This window comes from Salvia splendens, chromosome 15 (genome assembly GCF_004379255.2).
Source record: "Salvia splendens isolate huo1 chromosome 15, SspV2, whole genome shotgun sequence".
NCBI lineage: Eukaryota > Viridiplantae > Streptophyta > Magnoliopsida > Lamiales > Lamiaceae > Salvia > Salvia splendens.
Window position 1 is genome coordinate 12819284 of NC_056046.1, and position 25490 is coordinate 12844773.

The window sequence follows — 25490 nt, forward strand, 5'->3', positions numbered from 1 at the left end:
AGGTAGAAACCACTGATAAAGACAGAATCAGGTTCAAGGCAAGGCTGGTGGCTAGAGGCTTTACACAGCAGGAGGGAATCGATTTCAATGAAGTGTTTGCACCTGTTGTGAAGCACACTTCGATTAGGATTCTATTGGCTGTGGTGAATCAGCTTGACTGGGAGCTACAACAGCTTGATGTGAAGACAGCCTTCCTCAATGGAGATCTAGAGGAAACTATCTTCATGGAACAGCCAGAGGGCTATGTGAAGATTGGAGAAGAAGGCAAGGTGTGCCTGTTACAGAAAAGTCTTTATGGACTTAAGCAAAGTCCTAGACAGTGGAATAAGAAGTTTGATGCACAGATGAAAAAGATTGGCTTCTCCAAGTCAGAATATGATGATTGCATCTACATCAAGAAGGCAGGCAAGACTCCCATTGCCTACCTATTACTCTATGTGGATGATATGCTACTTGCAGGGCCTTCTATGACAGAAATTCAGAAAGTTAAACAAGATCTGAAGTCAAGCTTTGAAATGAAGGATCTAGGAGAGTCAAGGAAGATCCTAGGCATACATATTCAGAGAGATAGAGGCTGCAAGAAGCTGTGGATGCTGCAAACTGACTATATTGAGAAAGTTTTGCAGAGATTCAAAATGGAAAATGCAAAAGCTGCATCAACTCCTCTGTCCCAGAGTTTTAAGCTATCAAAGGAACAGGCCCCTAAAACTAAGCAAGAGGCTGATGAGATGGAGGCTATCCCTTATGCTAGTGTGGTTGGAAGTGTTATGTACACTATGATTTGTACAAGACCAGATTTGGCTCATGCTATCTCAGTGACTAGCAGATACATGGCAGACCCGGGGAAGGAGCATTGGAATGCTCTTAAGTGGATATTGAGGTACATGAAGTCAACTAAGGACTGGGGGATTGTGTTCAATGGCTGGGAAGGTGAATCTGAGGAGGTTGTGCAGGGCTATTGTGATGCAGACTATGCTGCAAACCTGGACAACAGAAAGTCTCAAACAGGTTATCTTTTCACCATGTTTGGAACTGTAATCAGCTGGAAGTCAGGGTTGCAAAGTGTTGTTGCTCTCTCAACAACAGAATCAGAGTATATAGCTCTCACTGCAGCTGTACAGGAGAGTTTTTGGATTCAGGGAGTGATTTCTGACTTTGGTTTTGACCAAAAGACAATGGTGATTCATTGTGACAGCAGCTCAGCTATGTGCTTGGCTAAACATCCGGGTTTTCATGAAAGGAGCAAGCACATAGACATAAAGTTGCATTTCATTAGAGATGAGATTGAAAAGGGGAGAGTGAAGGTGATTAAGATTAACACCTTGCACAATCCGGCTGACATGCTAACAAAGTCTCTAGGTAGAGACAAGTTTGATCATTGCAAGAAATGGATCAATGTTTGTGCAAGAACTGAGATGAGCCCTCAGGTGGAGAATTGTAATAATGGAGTGCTCATTTCAGTTGGAAGAAGCTCGGTTAGAAAGGAGTTCGGTAAGCTCGGCTTACCGAGCTGGAACTAGCCTGGAACTAGCCGAGAAGAAGAAGAAGGCAGAAGTCGGTAAGCTCAGCGGTATGGAAGCTCGGTATGGAAGCTCGGTAAGGCAGCTCGGCGTTGAGCTGGAATGAGCCGAGCAGGAAGAGTTCGGTTGTAAGCCGAGCAGAAGGAGTTCGGTTGTAAGCCGAGGAAGGAGTTCGGTCTTGAACCGAGAAGGTAGGAGCAACCTAGCCGAACTAGCCGTTGGAGCAGCAGTTAGTTAGCTGAGATGTAGCGGTTATTCTTCTTGCTTTCTTGATTCTTCTTGTAGTTAGTTAGTAGCAGTTGCTACTTGTTTATAGAGCTTTAAATAGCTCACCGTGTATGTAGTTTAGTGAAGAGTTTTAATCAATAAAGAGTTTTCCAGTTTTCTCTCCAAGATTATCATCTTCAATACTCAAAGTGTGAGTGTGTGTGTTTCCTGCATTGTGTGATCTCATACAACAGTGAGTGTGTGTGTGATCTGTTTGAGTGTGTGAAAGCCTTGTGTGCGTAAATCCCAACAGTTTTAAAAGGTTAGGTAAATCCTAAGAATAAGGGATAAAATCAGAGTAAAAAATCAAATGGCAGTAATTAGAATTGGCCTACTATGAAATGATCGGAATTTTTTGCTAGGTGATGTCCTTTTTTACGGTGCATATAACAAGCAAGTACTACTATTTCGTGTTCTTTTGGCGTTCATATCAATGTTTCTGCTTTTGTTATAATCGTGATTATTTGCTCTTCCATTTAGTTTAGGTGTTTGGGTGTTTCTTTTCGGCCATGATTTGTAAAGAAGATGCTCGTATTATCATCGGTATTTTAGGTCATTATCTCTCTCATACTTCACAAATTTTGCATTAAAATTTATATCATCCATTACCAATATTATTATTCAAATTTTGCATTAAAATTTATATCATCCGTTACCAATATTAGTATTATTTTGGACGGATGAGTATATTACTACAAGTTTACAACTACTATAAGAGCATCTCCAATGGCGGACGTCCGGTCGGACATCCGCGATGGGTGACCGGGACGTCCGCCATTGTGGCGTGGCAAGTCGGATACGGGCGTCCCGTAAGGACGTCGGATGTCCTCGGACGTGCGGGCGACGGGCGGGTGGACGTCCGCCATTGTAGCGTGGGTCGGACGTCCGGTATTTAATTTTTTTTTAAACTCTATATATACGGCTCGTTGAACTTCATTTCATTCGCATCACTTGTGTTAACAAGTTTCTCTCTTCTTTTACTACAAATTTCATTTCTACTTAATGGAGAACGACAGGAACTCCCCCGCCACGAGCGAGTCGCAGACTCCGACGTTTCCCGCCGAACTGGAGGGAAACTCTAGCGGAAATGCGACAACGGTTCCGGCAATGTCGGGGATGCAGTCCCAAATGGCGTGTGGGATGGGTGGTATGATGTCCCCGTACTTCAATATGTACAATTGGATGGGTGGGATGAGTGGTATGAGTGGTATGATGCCCAGGGCAACGGGGATGGGGGGCATTACCCCAAATATGATGGGGATGGGGATGGGGGGCATGACCCCAAATATGATGGGGATGGGTGGGATGATGCAGACCATGCCTGGGGGAGGGGGTGGCAGGGGCCCTGAACCACTTGCGGAGAATGTCTATCGTCCAGTTATCGATATGTTGTCTACTGATTCCCCATCCAGTTTTGTTCCGGAGACTCAGTTCATCGGCATGGAAACTTTCTCTTTTGAGGAGTTGGGGCTATCTACAGTCAGGGAGACTCCCGATTATGTGGGGACAGCGGCAAGGGGCAGTGGCAGGGGCAAGGGCCATGGCAAGGGCAAGGGCAAGGGCAAGGGCAAGGGGAAAGCCACGGGCTCTTCCTCGCGAACGGTGGCAGAGGAGGAGACGGGAAAGAGGACGGTCTGGAGCGTGTGGGAAAACGTCGCGCTTGCGAAGGCTTGGGTTTCAATAGTCGAGGATCCCTATGTCGGTGCTAGCCAGCATATTGACAGACTGTGGCATCGTATCGTTGAAGCCTACCTCACACACAAACCGGCTGTGGCGAAGCGTCGCATTCCCGAACAATGCCGGAAACAGTGGGAGCGGTTGAGGCCTAAGCTTAGTAGATTTGTCGGCCTCTACCAAAACAATCTCCGTCAGGCAACCAGCGGTATGTCCGAGGAGGATGTGAAGAACCGTGCCTTTGCGCAGTACCCCGACAAAGCCTTGAAGTTCAAAGATTTCGACCAGTGGGAGGCCTGTCTCGTGGTGAAGGATTCCCAAAAGTTTTGTGGGGGTGTCGAAGCGGGCTGGCCGAAGCGGACGAAGATCAACGCTTCCGGTGAATACAGCAGCAGTGCTGGTTCGCACGAGCTCCCAGAAGCCGAGGAAGTGTCCCTGATACCTCAATCATACTCCCGTCGTCGTCGTCGCCCGATTGGGCAAAAGGCTACGCAGCAGAATGCTAGGGGAAGCAGCAGTGGTAGCGGGTCGTTCGAGGTCCAATCGCAGGCCCCTGCTCCCCCAGAAGAGTACGACCGTCTCGCCCGCGCGCAGATAACGACTAGCTTGGTCCGAACCATGCATAGGTGGCATAGCACGACCGATCCGGTGTACAAAAGGATGTTGAAGGATGTCATCGATGGATGTCGGTGCAATTTGGGGATGCCACCCATTGGAGATGATGGCGCCTAGATCAGCGGCGGGGACGACGAGGACAACTCGGAGTGAGCCGAGAATGTATGACTATGTATTTTTTTGTTTTATTACTATGTAATTTTTTTTTCGAAGCATTTATGTTTTTTTTAATGAAGTTGTTAATTTTTCTCGTTCGTATTCGTGTTGAAATTTTATTTCCGTAAACGTAAATTATTTTATTTGTGGATTTGTGATTTTTTTTATTGCGGGAAGTCCTAGTGGGAAGGGCAATGGGAAGGGCGGATTGTGCAGGGGAAGTCCTAGTAACGTGGCAGTGGAATGAGAAGTCCTAGTGACGTGGCAGGATGTGCTTTTGGAAAGTCCTAGTGGATGTCCGAGTGGGACATCCGGGCATTGAAGATGCTCTAATATACAGTGAATGCCCCATACACAAAAAATTCCCCGTGCAAACGACAAACGTTGGGACTCATTCAAGAATCTAGAGACACTACTACAAAAGCAGCTACCTTTTAAATGTGTAAAAATCTTAATGGGACCAACTTAAAATGTGAAACGAATCAGATATTATACGAGGCCGATTATATGCATATTATAAGTGCAAATGGTTAAGATACTATTTCAAAGGTAATTAAACAAATAGTCGAAACTTAGTATTGAATCAAATCATAATTCAACAACCACTGCAAGTATACTACTATATATGAATGAACAACATAACATAAAGGGCAATTTGCTAATTCTAGCTACCGCAAATTTTACACTTGTACAGCTAGAAAGGTGTGACATTAATATTCACAGGCTTTTATCAAAGGATGTGAGCAGAAAGAGTTATTCTACCAAACCCCACAGCATGTACTACAAAAAACTCTCTGGCAAACTGAAAAGGCTGCCCAAAATAAACTAAATTTACAATTACACATGAATTATCCTAACACAACAAGAATTTTCTATCATAACTTACCATACCTGATTAATACTTCTAATATTCTTGTCATTCACCTGAGCTTTCACAAGAGCTCCCAAGATTGGCCATAATGTCATGCACCAATAGCCTGATAATATTGCCACCAGATGATCCTGATACATCGAAGCATTCCAGCAAATCAGCGTCGCATGCGATTAGGACCCACTCGTGATCGTCATCAAGATATTTTATATCAAAAGTGCCAAGCTCTAATTTGAATCTCTTCGCCACTTCTTCTTTTAACTTGACAATACCGGAATCTATTGCAAGGCGGAATCTGATGATGTCTTCTCTGTATGTGGCTTTTATGGTGATTGTTTTCACTTCTGGCCTTGCAGAAAACCGTGGCATGCGTTCCTCGGCTGGAGTGACCATGCAGTCCTTCGGCATGGGATCGGGAAGAGTTGGTCTTGTCCAACTGTACTCTGTGACGTGCTCTTCAAATAGCGGTTCACCAGCCGGGCACAAATTCCGCAGATCATGTGAACTTCCCGCATCCTCAACCAGCATTGCTCTGAATGTCCCATCGGGTGGTGGTATAAAATTACCCGGGATTGGGAATGCGGAAGATAGATTAATTTCTCTTGTTTGTTGACACACCCCTTCGTCTGAGCCTCCTAGTTTTATGCGGTGCTGATCCATAGGTGAAACTACTGGATCATTTTGGGGGGAGGTCTCATTTCTGAGACAAGGGCTACCTTGACATGAACCTTGGGAAGTAGGTGTTCCCGTGCTCTCTTCTCTCGATCCACTCCCAGTTCTTGATCGGTGCGAGCCCTCACCTGCCACAATCCCGCCTCCATTAGGAGAGAGTTTCTCATATTTTGTGTTCCTTTCTCCAACAAAATGATTTGAGGCCTCTGCCTGTTGTTCATCAGCTCCATGGGACTTAGTAGCAACCTCTTTCTTCTCTTCCTGAAATTCACATGGTCCAGAGCCAGGTGAGCTTTGCTGGTTGGTTCCATTCATATTTGGTGCCCAAGAAATTGGACCAACCGTAACAGGAATAGAACTTGTAGCCAAAGAAGTCAAACTGAACGTTCCTTCACCACCTTGTACAGATTCAATTACACGCTTTAGCTTGGAAAGAGAACGATTAACCTTATTTATCTTGCGGGAAGGCCAGCGAGAGATTCCATGCTGCCTACAAATACGCTTCATTGTAGTAGGGCAAACTGTAGAGAAACAATGTGTAAGTGAAAAAGGTTCATTGAATTTCAGCCAGTACAAACACAAGAGGTATATAATACGTATCACAGATAGAAAAATTAAAGAAACGGGTTTAGAGAGATGTGCATACCACCAAGACTCTTCGCTGCATCCTTAAGACTACCAGCAAAATATTGCTGCAGAACTTCTAAGCTAATTGTTTTCTCTGCCTTACCCCGCTTTCTCTCAGGCTTCTTGCCTACATCTTTTGCTTCAGCAACAGATGCACCATTCTGTTTTTCAGTAGGGCTACTTGCATTCCCTTTAACATTTACACCACTAAATTCACCCATCAATAACTGCCCGTTCTGTACAGAAGGAGGCCTAGGTGGTGATGTAGCTGCAAAATCAGGCCTCATATGAAGCTTTTCATCCATGGAAGCCTTGATGATCTCAATGGACATCCACTCATGGTCAAGGTCTTTTCCTGAAGCAACCCTTAGGCTTCCAAAATGCTGTTTCACTGTCACTAAAAGGGAGTTCAACAAGGTCTGCTGGTCCTCATAGCTTTCAACATTACGGGGAAGGAAAAATTCTAGAACATAGTCGTCATTTCCAGTATGATTACTTTGTAAACAAATTGCAAAACTACTTTTCAACCCAAACATGCGAGCATAATGAACTAGTGGGTACTCGGTCTTGCAAAACTCCGTAATATCATGACAAAAACATGAATTAAGGGATTCAAATGCCCTCCCAGAAACACCCTGCCCCTTTTGCAAGTGATGCTCAGCACAGGCGTCTCGGAAACCCCACATGTTCGCATCCACCACATAGAATGCTACATCAGTTGTTGACATGCAAACCTGTCCCATGCAGCTCCCATCAAAGCTACTGCAGCTTTTCTTAAACCCACCACCATTTGCTAGTATGCTGCGATGCCTGCATGGAACCCAAGTCTGAGCTAGCGGTAGTGTGTGAGTTTCACATACCACTGTGATTATCTCCAGTATTTCTGCCAATGCATTCTGGCGACCTTCATTACATATCTGGTATACAAGAATGATGTATACATAAAGTACTCACAGAGATAGTTATATGTAATCTTAAAAAGAACAGCCTTATTTACCTGTGTACTTTGATGATCCAATATCTCTGAGCTTTTCAGATTTACTGCCTGCAGAAGAACTAAATTCGCGTTATGAAGGAATCCATGTACTCATGACAAAATTTGTGGTAACACACTAGGGATTTAGGAAACCAAGAAGTAAAATAACTTCAAAAACCTTTTAGCAGAAGCAATGTCTAAGACCCTAACATACATCGTCTTTACAGCAACAGTTTTCATCATGAATCTCATCAGCCTAGTTTAGCTTACAAACAGTAAATGGGCTTAAAAGAAAAATCACCGACTAGGAGTCTTAAGGCCCATGAACTTATTGGTTCCAGATATCAAATTCTAAGAGAATGTGGATCTTCTATCTAAATAGGTAATAGAATGATCATCATACACATGTAAATTTTCGGTAGACTGCTAACAACATATCAGAGGGGCATGTACATCAAACAATTTATGCAAGGGTATAGAAGACCATGGGAATCAACTCCAGTATTTATATAGAAGTACTAAGCAGGTTCTGCTCTGGTCTCTTGCAGATTTGGTATAAAAGTCACGTAAATGCAGACATCATATACCTTAATTAATTTTACAGTAATGAGCATTGAATGGAAGCCCCTACCAGAAATAACTACGAAAAAATAGAAGCAACTTACAGCAAGGAATATCAACTGAAGAGCAAAAAATAATAAAAGCTCATGGATGAAAATAATAATCATGATGGCAACAAAGTGAGCTTCAAAAAGTACATCTACTGAGGGAGGGAACACAAACTAACCTCAAGTGCCTTGCAGACTTTATCCACCTCTGGAGCATAGTTAATCTTCTGGGATGTCATTATAAGTTCTAGAACACCTACACAAGACTGCCCAGAAGGCTCAAATACTGGCAAAGCTAAAGTTCCTCTGACATTGTAATTTAAAGCATGGCTAAGGCGAGGAAATTCTTTGCTGGTATAATACTGGACATTTGGTGTCCATTCCGGCAACTTTTGCCGAAACACACGTCCTGGAAGTCCGAGGTCCCCGTCAGTATCTCCGTCCACTGAGAACATATACGACAGAGAAACCAATCTATACTGATGGAGTCCATTACTATTGGGGTCAAGTACAAAAGGTTGGCCTGAAGTAGTTAGAACATATCGGCTACCATTCTTGACTGGCGCCCAAACCTGAGCCAAAACATGCTGCTCAGTCAAATCCTTGAAATAGCGAAGAGCCTGAGTCATCCTTTGCTTTATTATGCAAGATCCATCCGGATTGTCAATAGGCACCAACCCCATCAATGGAGTAGGCAGCTTTTTCTTGTCATAATTTTCATGTGCACCTTCGGTTGCTGCATCGGGATTACCAGAATCTGTACAGAAAGGCGCAATCATTAACTAAAACATTTCCCCCCAAAAAACACAGGGTAAGTCGAGCAATCTACTCTAATACAGAAGTAATTTCATAAGTATTTTTCTCGATTCATGAATTGAAGAACAATAAATTATGAAACAGCCACTACAGCAGCTTTTGAATTGCCATTAGAACAAGGCAGTGTGAAGCTCCAATCGAAAAGTAAACTTTCTCATTTATAAGTCAGTTAAGTAAAATCCAAATAAAACATAAGTAGTAATTATCTACATAAGATATCAAATCAGAAGAATTAAAGGCGTTTTGGGTGCAATACAAGATGGAGTCAAGTATGTAAATGAAAATGAGTTAAGCAGAAGAATCGGTACAGGAGAAGATCTTGGAGGAGTCGGAGAAGCGAAAAGCGGGAGCAGCGACGGTGTTATTGTCATCGGAAAAGGCCCAGAGAGGGGAGCAGGGCTGGTCGGAGGTGGAGAGGAGGAAGGGAGGGGCGGCGAAGATGTGATCCAAGGGCCAGGAGGCGTCGAGATCGAGATCGAGATCCATGAGGAGGTCCGGGGGGTGAGGAGGGCGGCGGGAGGAGTCATGTTGGGGCATATTGATGAGTGGAGGAGAGAGAGAGATGGTGAAATGGTGATTCCAGCTCCATTTAGCAAATATTGGGGGAATCTATAGTAAATAGTCGTCTCTCTCTCTCTCTCTACTCTACTTGCTCAGGGATAAACAATGGGGAATTGTTCCCCTGTTCCACGCCCTCTCCGGCCCGGCCCCACTCTTCTCTTTCCCACCATTTCTATATTTTTAATTGCAATTTTATTTATTTTTGGATCTTTCCATGATTTTGATTTACGAAATTAGTTTATGGATAATGTAATTACTCACTATTAAATTTTGCTACTAGAAAAGTCAGTCCTATTTGAGTTTCTTTTGGATAATATTGTTTTTTATCTTCCGTAACTAACTTTTAAAAGAATGGAAGAAAGGCTGTAAACTAATTTTGGGAAAATGAGGGTAAAATATAGTATTCGTCAAACTGTTTTACAAAATGGTGGCAAAATTGAATTTGGATTAGTTTTGTAATTTTGTGAGGAATCGAGGGAGTATTGGTAGGCGTGCTGTACGTAAGAATTGCCCATACGGTTAGGGTTCATGTTTAAACTGCAGCTTAATTAAACAATGAAGAAAAAATGAAAAGATCTTTTTTCTTTTTTGTGCGTGTGCGAGTTCGGTGTCCACTAAATGCAAGTTCATGTTTCCTAACAAAATATGTTCACTAAATTATCTACATTTGGAAAATGGGTCGTCTCATAATATTTCATATAAAGCCAACCGTATTTTCTAATTTGATGATTATAATACATCAAATTATTTTGTATACATCAAGGAAGCCCGTGACTGCTGAAATATTGTCAATAAGGAAGCATAAAATATACCGGAATTAAGGTCACATGAAATATGTAGGGGATGTATATATATTGTCATTGTAATCGTAAAACATTAAATTAAATCTAAACTGAATTTTGTACAAATAGAGTTTTTTTTGTTAAATCCTCTACCTATCCAAGGCCCCCACACATTCCGGTCCGACAGTATTGTGAGGGGTGTTAAATCAGGATACGCAGTGACCCGCTAAGGGGTTTCGTACCCTCTAAGAGGCCTCACACTTGTGCCTGAGAGGTATCGCAGGGCCGGTCCGACAGTATTGTGAGGGGTGTTAAATCAGGGTACGCAGTGACCCGCTAAGGGGCTGCGTATCCTCTAAGGGGCCTCACACTTGTGCCTGAGATGTGTTACAGGGTGTTAAATCAGGGTACGCAGTGACCCGCTAAGGGGCCTCACACTTGTGCCTGGGAGGTATTGCAAGGGTGTTAAATCATGGTACGCTGTGACCTTACAATTGTGTCTGAGAGGTGTTGCAACTACACGACAGTAATGAGATTTGATCCTTAGCCAATCATACAAAAATCTGTCCCTCCGAAACCAACTGCGCTCTACCTATATCATAGTATAATGTTGCTCATGTCAGAAACATAATTCTCCAGACACCGGCAATAACGTACAAAAAGCCATTTCTAGCTTTTCATATCCTAGTAATTGGTGTCTTTTAATAGTAGTCTTTTTTCTGTATATTGCTATACATAGTTAGTGAGAAAGTATAAGCACAAAAACTCTGTACGTGGGCACAAGTCTCAATTACTCCCTCCGTCCTTGAAAATTTGTCCCAATTTACCATTTAGGTCCGTCCCTGAAAATTTATCCCACTTCAAACTTACTAAAAATAGACATATCTATTTAGTCCTCCACATTCTTGTTATTTGCACTTTGCCCCTCTCAATTACAATCGAGTGATGCATTTTGCATTCCACCCTTTCGCCTCCCTCATTACTCCACCGACGCCTTCACTCTACACAACCACCCACCGCCTCCTTCACCAATGCACAACCACCCACCGCCCTGCGAGGTAGAAAATCGACGCCTTCCCCGACCAAGCAGTCGGGGGTAACAACGGAGGAAAAGTGGAGAAAACGCGGCGGCTACTGTGAAACAGCAGTGACCACGCCGGAGAAAGGAACGACGGTCGCGAACACGCCGGAGGAGAGAGAGGAGCAAGAGTCGGCGCCGCTGCCTCCGAGTTTTCGACGGTAGGCCAGAGGTTGGGAAGGTCCGAGCTGGCTGGTTTGGAGAGAAAATCCGAGAGAGAGGAGGACCGGCGACAAGGGGGCCGGAATCTCCACCGTGCGTCCGCTAAGTCGCCGGGAAAAGGGGCGCCGATCGAAGAGCTAGGGTTTCGTCTGGGAAATTTTGAGGAATTGGGGAAGAAAATAAAATGTGAATTAAAGGGGGGGTGTTGGCTGATGGGTGTTAGGGAGTATATTTAGTTTTAGGTCAAATGCATTATTCTATTTGGATGTAAGGGAGTATATTTAATCACACCTCATTTAAACAAAATAAAAGAAATGCATCCATGTGGGACCCAAACTCCACTACACTCTTTCATTTAATACAAAGTCAAACAACTCCTTAAAACTCGTGCCCGGTCAAACCGGGACTAATTTTGGGGGACGGAGGGAGTATTATTTAGAACATTTTCATTTATATTAATTTTACCATCTTTATTATTTAGAACATTAGAGCATCCGCAGCGGTGCTCTGGCGGAAGAGTAGCCGCACGCAGTACCGTCGGCAAGAGCACGTCTATGCTCACCGTTGTGCTCTTGCCGACGGCACGGCCGTGCCGAAGAGCACGCCTACGTGGCGCATTCTACTTGGACTTGTTTTTATTCCATTAAATGTATTTTTTTAAATCATAAAAAATTGAAAATAATCCCGAAAAAAGAAAAAAAATATTTTCGGATTCCCAAAAATATAGTCGTTTTTTTACCTTTTTTCAAATTTTGTTGATTTAAAAAAAATATATTTTCGGATTCCCAAAAATATAGTCATCTATAAATACCCACATTCATCATCCATTCTTTACATCAAATTATCTCTCATTCATACTTCAATTTTTTTATTATGAATTTAATTATATATTTTTTAATTTTTAGGATTTTAATTACGTAATTTTTAATTTTTTAGTAATTTGTAATAGTATTTCGGGTATTTTTAATGCATTTTAATATTGTAGAAATGTTTTTAGTAATTGAAGTATTTAAATTGAATAATAGAATTGTGAGACCCTTGAGCATGCTCTTGTGGAAAAGCATGAATGTAGGTGGTGTGCTCTTGCGTAAGAGCATGGAGTAAAAAATGAATAAAAGTGGGTACGGGCCGACATCCATGCTCTTGCCAAAAAGCACGGATGTGGATGCTCTTATAGTGCAGACGCATACACATGTATCCACCTCAAATGTATAATTATAGTACTATTTTATAAAAATAAACTTACATTATTATAACTTTGTAAAATCTTAATTTTAAAGAAATGAGAGTCATAGAAAAGTAAATTTATTATGAAATTGATCGGACAAAGCTAAATAATTCATTTATTAGAAAATAAATGAGGGAGGTATTTTTTTCTGAGTGGGAGGCCCCTTATGCTTTGCTTCCTTGTTTTTATCTGAGTAATAATTCAATCAACTGTGCAATTATTAATAGAAATTTATATAAGTTTTTATTATATGTACTGCAAGTGCAAGTGGGTGGATAAAGGAAAATAGATTAGAGCTTTGTTATGTTATATTTTATGTTAATGTGTTTAGGAAACTTGGTTTGCTTGACTGGTTTCATAAATAAATGAAAGTTTAAACCTACTTTAATCATGCCCATTAAATTACATAATTTGATGGTGATTTTTTCGCTAATAAAATGTATACATGGGAGATGGACCACTTAATTAAAAAGATATTGCTAACCCTGGTTCTCACAATTGTGCATTGACAACACATATTTAAATAATAGTATTGCAATGAAAGAGAATATTAATATCAGAGTTTAGATAGTGAGTTCATGTTAAAATAGTACTATCATTCACTCTTATAAAAGAGAAGGACCTTAATTCTTTTCTTAAGATTTGCCAATAATGTCATGATCGCTTCCCTCGATTTGCAGGAAAAAAAATAAAATAGAAGACGTCAAACGAAGTAATTTAAGATATTTTTCAAAACTTAAGTCGCAATATTACAATTTTTTTTCTCATCGAAGTAAAAAAAAAACCTTCTTCATCTCTCGTTTATTCACTTCAAACTAGAACCCATTTTCACCTAATAGTTCCCTCTCTAAAACAAAATTTATGTTATAAATCCTCCGATGCACCAATTTGATAGGTCTCGTGCTAGAATCAAAAGTCACAAGACTCACAAGTCAACTATGTTCATAAATGAAAGTATAAGAGCATCTCCAGTGGGCGGACATCCCACTAGGACATCCCAAAAACACCTCCTGCCACGTCACTAGGACTTCCCATCCCACTGCCACGTCACTAGGACATCCCCTCCTATGTCCGCCCTTCCCACTAGGACATCCCGCAATTAAAAAAATCATACATTTACAAATAAAACAATTTACATTTAAGGAAATAAAATTTGACGTCAACCCCTCCGAGTCCAAACCTCATACATTATTCGAAAAAATTACGGGAAAAATTAACAACTTCATCGGAAAAATTAACAACTTCATCGGAAAAAACATACATGATTCGAAAAAAAAAATTGCATACTAATAAAAAAAAACTTCATACATTATCACGTCAACCCCTCCGAGTCCAAACCTCTTCGATGATATCCTGCTGAAGTCGAACATGGGCATCTGTTTGCCGCATGTCGGCAAATGCACGCAGCCGCGCGACCTCTCCATGAGGTACCCCCATATTCACATTCGCGGTGGCCACGCCGTGACTTGGACCTGCACCCATATCATCTTCGTTGGTCCACTGAGTCAGTTCCGCAGCTTCATTTTCGACAATCATGTTGTGCATTATGATACATGCGTACATGATATCGCCGATGTTGGGAATATACCACTGCCGTGCAGGACCCTTCACAACCGCCCACCGACTCTGGAGCACACCAAATGCCCGCTCCACATCCTTGCGCGCTGCTTCCTGACGGCTCGCAAAGTATGTCTTCTTTTGTCCGAACGGATGCTTGATTGACTTCACAAAGACGGGCCAGTTTGGGTATATCTCATCCGCCAAATAGTACCCCATATTATGCTGGTTGCCGTTGGCGACGAAACTGATGGCGGGACCAACGCCATTGCACTGAGCGTTGAACAGGGGCGACGACTGGAGAACGTTGATGTCGTTGTTGGACCCGGCGACTCCAAAATAAGCATGCCATATCTACAACCGGTAGTCAGCTACAGCTTCAAGGATCATCGTGGGATGCTTGGCTTTGAAGCCGGTAGTGTACATCCCCTTCCAGGCGGCGGGGCAGTTCTTCCACTCCCAATGCATACAATCTATGCTGCCCAACATCCCAGGGAACCCGTGCACCGACCCATGCATATCTATCAGCATCTGGCAGTCTTCGGGGCTCGGACTCCGAAGATACCGCTCCCCGAATATCGCTCTCACGCCCGCGCAAAAATTCTGCTGACACTCGACGGCTGTCGACTCGCCAATGTGGAGGTACTCGTCAAACATGTCGGTCGCGCCTCCATACGCCAATTGTCTGATTGCGACAGTGCACTTCTGCAAGGGCGTGAGTCCGGGTTTGCCAGCTGCATCCTCTCTGATCCTAAAATACAGGTATCTTCTCTCTAAAGCACCCACGATGTGCAGAAACAGCGGACGATGCATCCTAAAGCGTCGCCGGAATAAGGCTTCCCCAAAACGCGGTTTCGGAGCGAAGTAGTCCGCATACAACCGAATATGTGCAGCAATGTGGTCACGGGGTACTTGAGTTCGACGATGGATCGGCCGAGGTACCGCCGCCTGCTGCCGCCGCTGCAACCTCTGTTGTAGCAGCCTCTCTATCGCACCTTCAACAACGACCTCCAACTCATTCTCGCTATCACTTTCACTAGACATTCTAGATATACTTGAAATTAGAGATGTAGAGAGAGTAACTTGTTAACACAAGTGGTGCGAATGAAATAAAATTCGACGAGCCGTATATATAGAGTTTAAAAAAAAATTAAAAACGGGACGTCCGACTGGACGCTACAATGGCGGACGTCCGCCCGCCCGTCGCGCCGACGTCCGAGGACACCCGACGTCCTAACGGGACGTCCGTATCCGACCCTAAACGCCACAATGGCGGACGTCCCGGTCGCCCGTCGCAACGTCCGACCGGACGTCCGCCATTGGAGATGCTCTAAGAACATCCACAACCGTGCTCTTGCCAGCGGCACGGTTGTGAGCCCGACCCCACTTTTTCTGTCTGCTCTCTGGCAAGAGCACAACACCCACAGCTGTGCTCTTCCGCAAGGACGAGCACAATTAATTTAAAATTCAATTACACAAAAACATTTCCATAATACTAAAATTCATTAAAAAAACCACAATAAATATTACAAATTACAAATAAAATAAAAAAGACATAATTAAAATCCTAAAAATAAAAAATTACATAATTAAAATCCTAAAAATTAAAAATTACATAATTAAAATACTAAAAATTAAAATTTACATAATTAAACTCCTAAAAATTAAAAATTACATGATTATTGGCTAATATTACCCGAGGAAGACTACGCATCCGGCGGCACCAACCCCAATTGTTTTTTGAGACCCAATATCATGTCCTCGTGCGTTTGAAGTTGCGTGGGGGTCATAGTTGACCTATCGGCCATATTGAGTTGGGCCAAAAGGGCCCACAACGAGTTGTTCGAGGTGGAGGTGGAACATAGGGTGCGGGTTCGGGGGCGGGGGCCGATGGAGTCGCGGAGCGCCGGCGGTCGGCAGCCGCCTTATTCCTTCCTTGCGGTCGGCGTTGGGAACCGCTTGGTCCGGCGTCGGGGCTACCCAAGTTAGCTCCGACGAGTTGGCTAGCCACTTCTTCGGAGCCGGAGTCGGATAGGGATACCGACCTTGACCATTTGGAGGAGCCGCTCGAGGAGGATGTTACGCCTCCCATATACCTCGGGTGGAACCGCGTTTCCTGCCAAACGTTGAGGTACTTGAACGACTTACCGTTCAAGGATTGGTAGGTGCTCAGCGCGGCAATGATGATGTCGACTTCACTCCGGCCGCTCTCGGCATTCCGCGACTCCTGGAGGAAATAGCCATTGAACTTGCCAATTTCTTCGTTGGCTCGGCCGATGCAGTTGCGCACCATACTCTCATTGCGCTCGATCGTTCCCGGCGGTCGGTTTGCATTGTACCGGCGAGAGACGCGCCACCAAAAGTGATCGCTGGATTGGTTTGTGCCAACCGCCACATCTTCGGAGATTTCGAAGTACGCCTTGAACAATTTATCCATCTCCGCCGGAGTGTACGGTGTTCGGACACCGCTACGAGTAGGAGCCGGCAGAGTTTGGGAGGGGGCGGTCTGCCTAGGCTCCGGATGTCCACCCGTATCGCCCTTCGGAGGCACCTTGGTTGTCTATTGGGTATGGCCGGTAGCCACCCGGAACGGCCGAATCTTGGGTGAGAGGAGGGGCCGAATATTCCGTTTCCGGACTAGGAAACAGTTGTGCACCAAACCATTCGGGGTTCTAACCGTGAGAGGGCGGGTTGTCATCGCCTTGGCCGGACATTGTTAGGGTATGAGAGAATGAAGATGAAAATGGATATGGGAGAATGAAGATGAGAATGGATATTGGAGAATGAAGATGAGAATTGTGTAGTTTGATGTGAATTTTTGGGTGTGAAAGTGATGGTATTTATAGATGAAAGTGTGTATTTTTTGGGAGAAAAAAAATAAAAAATAAATTAAAAAAGTGTAAAAAACGGTAATAAACGGTTATAATTTTTTTGGGAAGTGAAATTTTTTTATCGGTTTTTTAATTAAAAACTGATTTTAAATTAAAAAAAAACATTTAAAGGCAACGGCTATGCCGTTGCCCAATCGCCGCGCGACACGTCAGCTGCTCGCTGGCGCGGCGGCGAGACACATCCGTTCCAGCGGCGCGGAGGCGGTGGAGACGACTGCCACCGTTGCGGATGCTCTAAAAAGGAGCAAAATCAAGATCTTAATATTCTTCTTTAAAGTTGCTTATTACTAGCCGAATTTAGTGATATACTATCAAACATCTCCGAGTAACCAATTTGATTGAAAAATGTGGTATAGAAGTTATCACACTTTAAAATAATGGATTCCAAATGATCCTAATCTATTCACACAACACAATTCTTCTTTAAATATAAAAACTGATACATCTGGGGTAGGGGGATGATCAAAAGACAAATAAATCCCTTCCCGAGATAATTACGAAGAAAAATGAGGCGCCCCAAAAATATCTACAGATTGACGTCGAAATTAAATAAGAGATTAAATAGTTATGTGTATATATATATATAGTCGCTATAAACTATAATTAAGTTATACTACTGGAGTACTATATAGATAGAATCAAAAGGAAATATTTGTTGAGATATTATGGCCCATGTTTGATGGTGACTTAATAACGTTCACTCGCCTCTCTCCACATCAACTTGCCTCTTGTTTTGGAGATTCCTTGGTTGGGATTGGACTCATCTTATAATTTATCAACCAATCTATTTTTATTCTTTCACCTTTTCCCATATCTTACTTATTTATTTATAATTTCCTAGTACAAAATTAATAAATAGTAGTATACAATATTGGTTGTTGATGGGTGGGAGTGGCGACTACAAGTTGGCACACAACTTCTCTTTGAATAAATAATGTTCCAATATATTAAATCGAATAAAAATTATGAAACATACAAAGGAGTTGTGTTCTAAAATCTTCCAAAGAATAAGTGAATGAGGTGGAACAGGACCAGCAGTTGGGACCAACGTGTCTAAACCAAGAATTATTCATCTAGAGAGATTTGTCCAAATTCCATATCGTGGAGAAATATTGATCACAAATTGCAAGTGTTTTAAGGGGAAATAATGCTAATTGACCATTATCCATTATGACTACAAATGAGTATGAAATCAAACCAACAGATAGTGAAATTCATCCCCATGCATAACACATGCACAAGCTTCACTTCAACTCAAAAATCTAATGATGCAATCAACTAGTTTTTTTTTTCATATTACTAACATGACTTTTAATTTGTCTTCACATTGATTCATCTATATACTTTTTTGTCTTAGTTATCTATGTTAAAACAAGGATATTTGGGTGGTTGACTCTGAAGGGTGATTCCATTATTTATTTATATAATCAAAGATTGATCACAAAGTAAGTAAAAGTCAGTTGATGCAAATGCCACTACCGTGCCGTATCTAGTAGTGCCTGTCCATATAAATACATTTCTTACTAATAAACAATGAAGGTCAACCAAATTTAGTATGTGTCATTCATACTTAAAAGGTAGTGATATTGACCTGTTAATTATTTCCACATTTTACTTCAAATTTATAATATGTTGTTTGTCAAGCTCGATTGGGAATTCAATTCCATCTCATTTCAGGTACTTAAATAAAAAAATTTAATCATAGCCAATTTTTATGCTCAATTAAGAGAATTATACAAGTAAATGAAACAACGACCAATCCTATCTGGTGATTGGATGAGTAAGTCTGTTTGGATAGGTTTATAAAATTTTAAAACAACTTGCTGGATCGAAGCTGTAAATTAATAAGTTCATTCAGAGTATTTATCTTATAATATCTTACTTACTCTAAAGATGATCACACAACCCACGATTATATATACTAATCAAAGTCCGCAAAAGATAGTAAATGTGCACATCGTGATAAAATAATTGAAATAGAATATACGATAATAGTAACTTCTTTTGTCATGGCATGAGTAAGCCTCATCCAGTGTCCAAAGTGAAGGGTGTGTTGGATCAATTTTTGTTATAGTATAATGGCATGCAAACTGCAAAAACTAGAACCCTACACCCTAAATGAAAGGTAAGGGTTCTTAGCCATCCCTGAGAGAGCCCCACCAGGCCACCACATTTTTTTTCATCCATCACTTATCCTTGATTCAATGGCCACTAAGGTTGCCTAGGATGGGATATCTGCAGTGAGACTGTTACATATGATGGAGTTTTTTACTACAACTTAGGCCATTTTCAACCATTTGCACCAAACTCAAATCCATTTTTCAGTATATGTCACATCAAATCATAATTTTACTTCAACCATTTGCTCCGAACTTTTTATATTTTTTCATATTTACCTACTTTTTATATTTTTTCAATCTTACCTATATATTTATTTAAATTAGACATTAACCCCACAACACTATCCATAATTTATATACAAATTTCATATTATTTAATTTATTTACTTATAGTACTCTTATTAAATATTAATGTTATAATGTTGGGTATTTGTAGCTGATCCCAAGAGCCCAACCAATAAATGGTCCACACATCTCGAAGCCCAGAGAACAGGCCCAAGTCAGCTGAACAACTAGAGAGTTACACTTTGTAATCCATGTTATAACTAAGTGAGTATTTCACAGTCGAGCAGAGTTCTTCAATTAAGTAGTGAGCCTGAGAGTTTGTGATTGTTGTAATCGATTTCTTGATTGCATTTGGAACAAACGCCTTGCCTTTGTGCGTGAATGTAGTGAATCGTACTCAATGGCGTATCCAGAAAATGATAATCATGGGGTCGGGCAAAGCAGTAAATCAAATATAATAGTTAAATAATTATTTTTAAAAAATATATTATTATTTAAATAGCTTTATCTTATAATGCAGCAGCGTGTGATGGTTGACTTTTATGGGGAGTAATATTTTAAAACAATTCAAAATTATTACTATATTAAAAATAGTTGTCAATATCTCTCTCAGTTGTTTATTGCATGATAGTTGATCTCTACGAGAATCTATATTCTGAAAATGATTCAAATTTTTTCATGCGAGATAGGAGTAATTACAATTTTATGTTATCAACATTGAAATTGGAGAAATAATTTTTTGGATTAAAACATGCCACACATTCAAGTATGTCTGTGTTAGATACAGAGAAACAATTCTCCATTTCTTGTTTGACATTAGCACTAGAAGCATTAATAGAAACTCGAGATATTTTTTTAAAAAAAATTGTTATTAACCTGAGTAAGGACAAGACGAACAAAATAATTAAAACAATACTTAAATGTAAAGGCAATAATTATTATATCTACTTAAATTATAGTAAAATATAATAATTATTGATCAATTCATTACTGTTGTGAAAAAAAGAAGTATAGATTACACATACCTCTAAGAAACTCTCATAATAAATATTCGCCGACACACAAAACCTTTTGCATTCTATGCCAAATTAACTATGGTACACACTTTTAGGCGTTTTACAGGTTGGAAACTGGGCTAATTAAATTAGTGAGAGGCAGGCCCATTTTGTTAAGTTCAAGAGGGCGCAGTGGGGTCGGCAATTGAGGGAGGGTATTATCCGGCGATTCTCCGGCCACTAGACCCCACCTAGATCCGCCGATGCGTTGTTTATTTGTTGATTGATTACAAGATTATAATCATCATTACATGATGTACATTTACAAATTATTAAAAAAAAGTTATTAATACTAATAATTTATACAACTACAATTAATTAATTAAATATGGAGTAAACAAAAACCTAAACTAACGCCGAACACTTCAGCTTCTTCCTTTCTCTTTTTCGTTCTTCATTTCTGTGACCGCAAGTTTCCCCTTTCTATAGGATTTGTATGGGATGTAGTTATTCCACAAAATCCAGGGACTGGGTATTCCTATGAAAATTTCTCTCTTTGATTGAGCTATTCTTCTCTTGACCTGCATTTACTGTTTTACTTATTCTTTGCTTCTATTTGCCTTTTACAGATCATCCAAAGGATTTGCATTTGTTAAATTCACATCAAAGCAAGATGCAGAAAAAGTATGTTTTACTGAAAGAAATTTGATATGAAATTTCCTATTCAGTAATGTGGTCAACTGGCCTAGGATGTATCTTGTCATTTTTTTGCATTATAGATAAAGAACCCAAAATAAAGAAAGAGGATAGGTTAAAGATTGGTGATTGAGAGCATAAAACTTGCCTAATACATGAGGTTCAGCTTGTATGATGAATAATGTACCTAATGTAGAGATATCTTGATGTATGCAGCCTGTGTTGTTGTTGCCTGCTGCTATTATTCTCCACGGATTTGTTGTAAGTTTTGATGGAAAGATAGTCTGGTGCTTGGGGTCATACATGGATAAATAATACGATAACATTTGTGCCATATACGGATTTTGGGAAAGGGTAGAAAAGTGTATAAATTTGTGTCATTTATAACATGCAGACTTTCTGGCGTCTAAATTTCAGCTGTGAACATTAGACTTTTCAGGGCATGATAAGTATTGCTACATCTTTGATTTTACTTGTGCAGGCCATCCAAAATTAAATGGGAAAAAAATTGGTAAAAGACCAATTGCTGTTGATTGGGCTGTTTCAAAAAAGATCTATGCATCTGGCAATAATACTTCTGCCGCAACAGGAGATGGTATTCTCTTTTACTCCTATTTGGAATCTACCGTGCTTTCTCATGCTCTTTATCTTATTGACTTTTGTCTCTTTTTTCAATTGAACACTCATGTTCCATGAGTTTTTATTTTCCCTGTGCTTTATTCTGCTAGTAATTTTATGCAGTGGGTTTAGCTATCTGTTTATATATAGTGCACACTGGCCACTGCCACACCACTTAATTTTCCATCTTGTTTTTAGTTTTTTTGTACTTTATCACTTAGTTAATTGCCTTATCTTGGGTACTAGTTAAGATGGCATTTTGGATTTGGATACTAAGTTAAATACAATGTGGGATTTATTTATTTATTTTTTGCAGGGGAGGAGGAAGATGATGGAAGCAGTAGTGAATCAGATTACAACGATGATGAAGAAACGTTGAGAAAATCTGAAGTGGATGGTGATAATTCTGCTGATGAGTCTGATTCCTTTGACAATGAGAATAAAAGTGAAATTAATTTTGAAGAAGAGGCAGAGATAACAAAAAATGTACTTCAGAACATTATTTCGTCATCTTCTGGAAATGTTGCTAGTGGTGATGATTTAGAACTGTCTAAAGAAAACATTGATAAATCCATGCCAGTTGAAAGTAAGTCATCTGATGTATCGAACACCCAGGTTGCCACCACCACTAGTGTTAGTGAAGAAAAACCTAAAATAACAAACCCTCAAGGAGAAGAAGAGTTTGCAGCAAATGATTTTCATTAGCAATCTTCCCTTTGATATCACTGTTGAGGAAGTGAAACAACGTTTTTCTGCATTTGGTGAAGTGGAGACTTTTATGTTGGTTCTTCATCCAGTAACAAAGTAAGGACTTTGCATTTTGTTTTATGATTTACTATAATCAAGGTTTATGTGAGCTTATCATCTCTGCAGGCGCCCAAGAGGAACTGGATTTCTCAAGTTTACAACAACAGATGCAGTTGGTGCTGCACTATAAGCAGCCAACACTGTAGCTGGTCTGGGGATCTTAATTAAAGGCTGACCAGTGAAAGTGCTGAAGGCTCTGGACAAAAAAACAGCTAATGATAAGGCGCTGGATAAGGCGAAGAAAGAGGATGGTGACCACCGCAATGTATACCTGGCTAAGGTTGTCTCCAGATTCTTCTACTTTCTTATTGATCGTCTTCTTATTAGCCTTTGAATGTTGATCTAGAACATAACAATGCGCCTATAGGTCTCATATGCTGAAGTGTAATAACAACCATATTTACGTTTGGTCAATTCTCGACAGGAGGGTTATATAATGGAAGGAATGCCTGCTGCAGGAGGAGTTTCAGCAAGTGATATGACAAAAAGGAAGAAGTAAGTGTTGCGATCTCTTTTATGAATATGTTCAGACCAAAATTTGGAAGCATGGACATTTGTATGATTACATGAAAAAGGCATAAATTAAATAAAGTTGTCTTTTCCACCAACTGTGGTTAAAATTGTTACCTTCCAGACTTGAAGGTTGCTTCTACGTGACTGAAGCCTGTTAGGCTATGAAAGAGTGAAAAACATCTAGTAGTACTATTTTATTATAATTGGCCTTAATTACTCCTTTAAATACATAAGATCAGATGTATATATCAAAGATTAGTATCACTGATAGAGTTGGTTATGCATCTTCTATAATAAAAAAAAAAGATTGTTGTCCCTATCTTGAATTTATTTTTCTTTCCTTAAGTTTACTACGATGGAGCTATCATGTGTGGTGGCAGTTTTTTTTGTCTTTCCATTTATGATGATCCTGCTGCTGTCTCATATTGTAGGTTGCACGAAGATAAGATGTCTAAGCTTCAATCTCCAAACTTCCGTGTATCAGACACAAGGCTTATTGTATACAATGTGCCAAATACCAAGAATGAAAGAGATCTGAAAAAGCTTTTTTTGAAAGCAGTAATTTTCGTGCAACAAAGCAAAAGCCTGTAATTCGACAGGTTGGAGCCGTTATTAGTAGCTAATGCAGTTATGTTGACAGACTTGATTTGTTTATTTGACATTAACTTATTTATTTAATTGTTTCTGCAAGTATAGATAAAGATCTTGAAGGATTCAAAAGTCCGAAAAGCAGGTGAAAAAAGTCGTCCACGTGGGGTGGCTTTCTTAGAGTTGACAGAGCATCAACATGCACTCGTGGCCCTGAGAGTTCTTAATAATAACCCTGGTCAGTCTTTCTCTAGCTAATTATACTATCAACAAGGAGCAGAAACTTTTGCAATTTGTCTCAATAAAATTAATACAGCATTCTTGATGGCTTATAGAAATCTTCGGACCTGAACATCGCCCTATTGTGAAGTTTGCACTAGATAACGTGCAGAAACTGAAACTTCAGGCAGAAAAAGATTCAAGCACAGCAGCTGCAGGGTCCACATGATACTAGAAGGATTTTTCGGCAAAATGATCATATAGGCGGAGGGGGTTCTGTTGGAAACTCGAACCCAAGAATACGCAAGTTTAGCGACGGAGATGCCTCAGTGAGGACTTGCGATAACAAAAGAGGGGAACTGGCAAACAAACATAGCGAAGGAATGGTTGCTGAGGAAGGCAGCAAGAAATGGCAGAAAGGTCCTAAAAAAGTTGCAAAGAGCAGAGTTACTCCGTCCGAGAACAAGTCCAACTCCAACATGAAAGTTTCTGGTCAGAGGAAAGGTAGAGAGGCTGGTGGTCAAGAGTCTATACAGGGCAATACTGTGACTAAGAAAGAAGGAAGAGATGCCGGGATGCCAAGAAAAAGGATGCCTCGTCACCAATTTGAACAATCAACGGAAGGTGATGGTGGTGAGCGGAACAGGAAACGCAGGAAAAGAAGCGATGTAATATCCGAAAAAAAAAATAAAAATATAGAATTTTATTCTTTTAGGTAAGGTTTGAATTTTTGTGAATATCTTGTTTAAAATATGGTTGGTAAATCTTTTTTGTTTATTTTATTTTTTTTGTGGATATGTTTTTACCTAAGCATTTGTTAGTTGGGATAATTAATTAATCAATGAATTAAACATCCTAATTAACTAATTGTTTTCTCTCCCTCTCCCTCTCTCTTTTTCGAAACCCCCCCCCCCCCTCTCCCACTAATTTCTCAACCTCTCCCCACTCCTCACAACCGATCCAAAATAGAAAAAAAACTATCTACTCTCTCTCAACCTTTCCCTCTCACCGTCGCTCATTTCTCTCTCTCTCGAAGTTGTTCTCTCACCGGTAAGGCTTCTCTCTTTCTCCCCCTCGGTTCTCACCTTTTTCCTTTCACTCCCTCTCATCGAATCTTGGATTCTTCAAGGTGTTACTCTCTCTCGTTGTGAATCGGAGTCGGAAGAGGAAGTAAAGCGTTTGAACTACGTTTGAACTATCCGGGAAAGGTAACCCAAGACCCTAACTCATGATAATTTCGAAAACACATGCATTTAGGACGTTTTGAATGTTTTAGATGCTGAATAGGCTTTGTGATTATGTGTTTGTGTGGGGTATGTCTTCGGTGGTGACTGACAGTGGGTTCCGACCCCTTTTTGACTGAGCAAACGATCTCCTTTTAGTACGAAATTTTAACTGTTTAAACTTTGGTGTGTCTTCTGTGTGGTGTGTAAATTTCAGCTTCATTGGATGTCGGATGATTTTATAATGATTTTTGTAAGTAAACTGCGCTTTTCTGATGGATGTATGTTTTTGGGGGATGTATTTGTGTGCAATGGGGGTGATTCTGGGTGCTTCGATAGTGTGAGGTATGTGGATGTGTTTGGCC

General features: G+C 40.7%; 1 protein-coding gene and 1 pseudogene across 3 annotated transcripts; one reads left to right on the plus strand and one right to left on the minus strand.

Annotated features, from left to right (window-relative positions):
- Window positions 1-4901: 4901 nt before the first annotated feature.
- LOC121768594 (protein NLP6-like) lies at window positions 4902-9469 on the minus strand. 3 transcript variants are annotated; one of them, XM_042165125.1, is made up of 6 exons: window positions 9111-9469; window positions 8166-8743; window positions 7400-7447; window positions 6422-7319; window positions 6223-6296; window positions 4902-6036 (listed from the first exon to the last, which is right to left on the minus strand). In XM_042165125.1, exons 1-6 carry the CDS (start codon window positions 9337-9339, stop codon window positions 5149-5151), a joined length of 2715 nt encoding a protein of 904 aa, XP_042021059.1. In that variant the 5' UTR covers window positions 9340-9469; the 3' UTR covers window positions 4902-5148. The 3 variants fall into 3 exon arrangements, with proteins under 3 accessions (XP_042021059.1, XP_042021058.1, XP_042021057.1); XM_042165124.1 differs by having other exon boundaries at window positions 6118-6296; window positions 9111-9468; XM_042165123.1 differs by having other exon boundaries at window positions 4902-6296; window positions 9111-9467.
- An 11657-nt stretch (window positions 9470-21126) lies between these two features.
- LOC121766715 lies at window positions 21127-24759 on the plus strand (annotated as a pseudogene).
- Window positions 24760-25490: the final 731 nt, after the last annotated feature.

Coding starts and splice junctions, on each gene's coding strand:
- LOC121768594 (XM_042165123.1), bottom strand. CDS start 9,339: ATGCCCCAACATGACTCCTCCCGCCGCCCTCCTCACCCCCCGGACCTC. Junction 7,448..8,165: donor AAGTCTGCAAGGCACTTGAG/GTTAGTTTGTGT, acceptor GTTCTTCTGCAG/GCAGTAAATCTGAAAAGCTC. Junction 7,320..7,399: donor TGGATCATCAAAGTACACAG/GTAAATAAGGCT, acceptor CTTGTATACCAG/ATATGTAATGAAGGTCGCCA.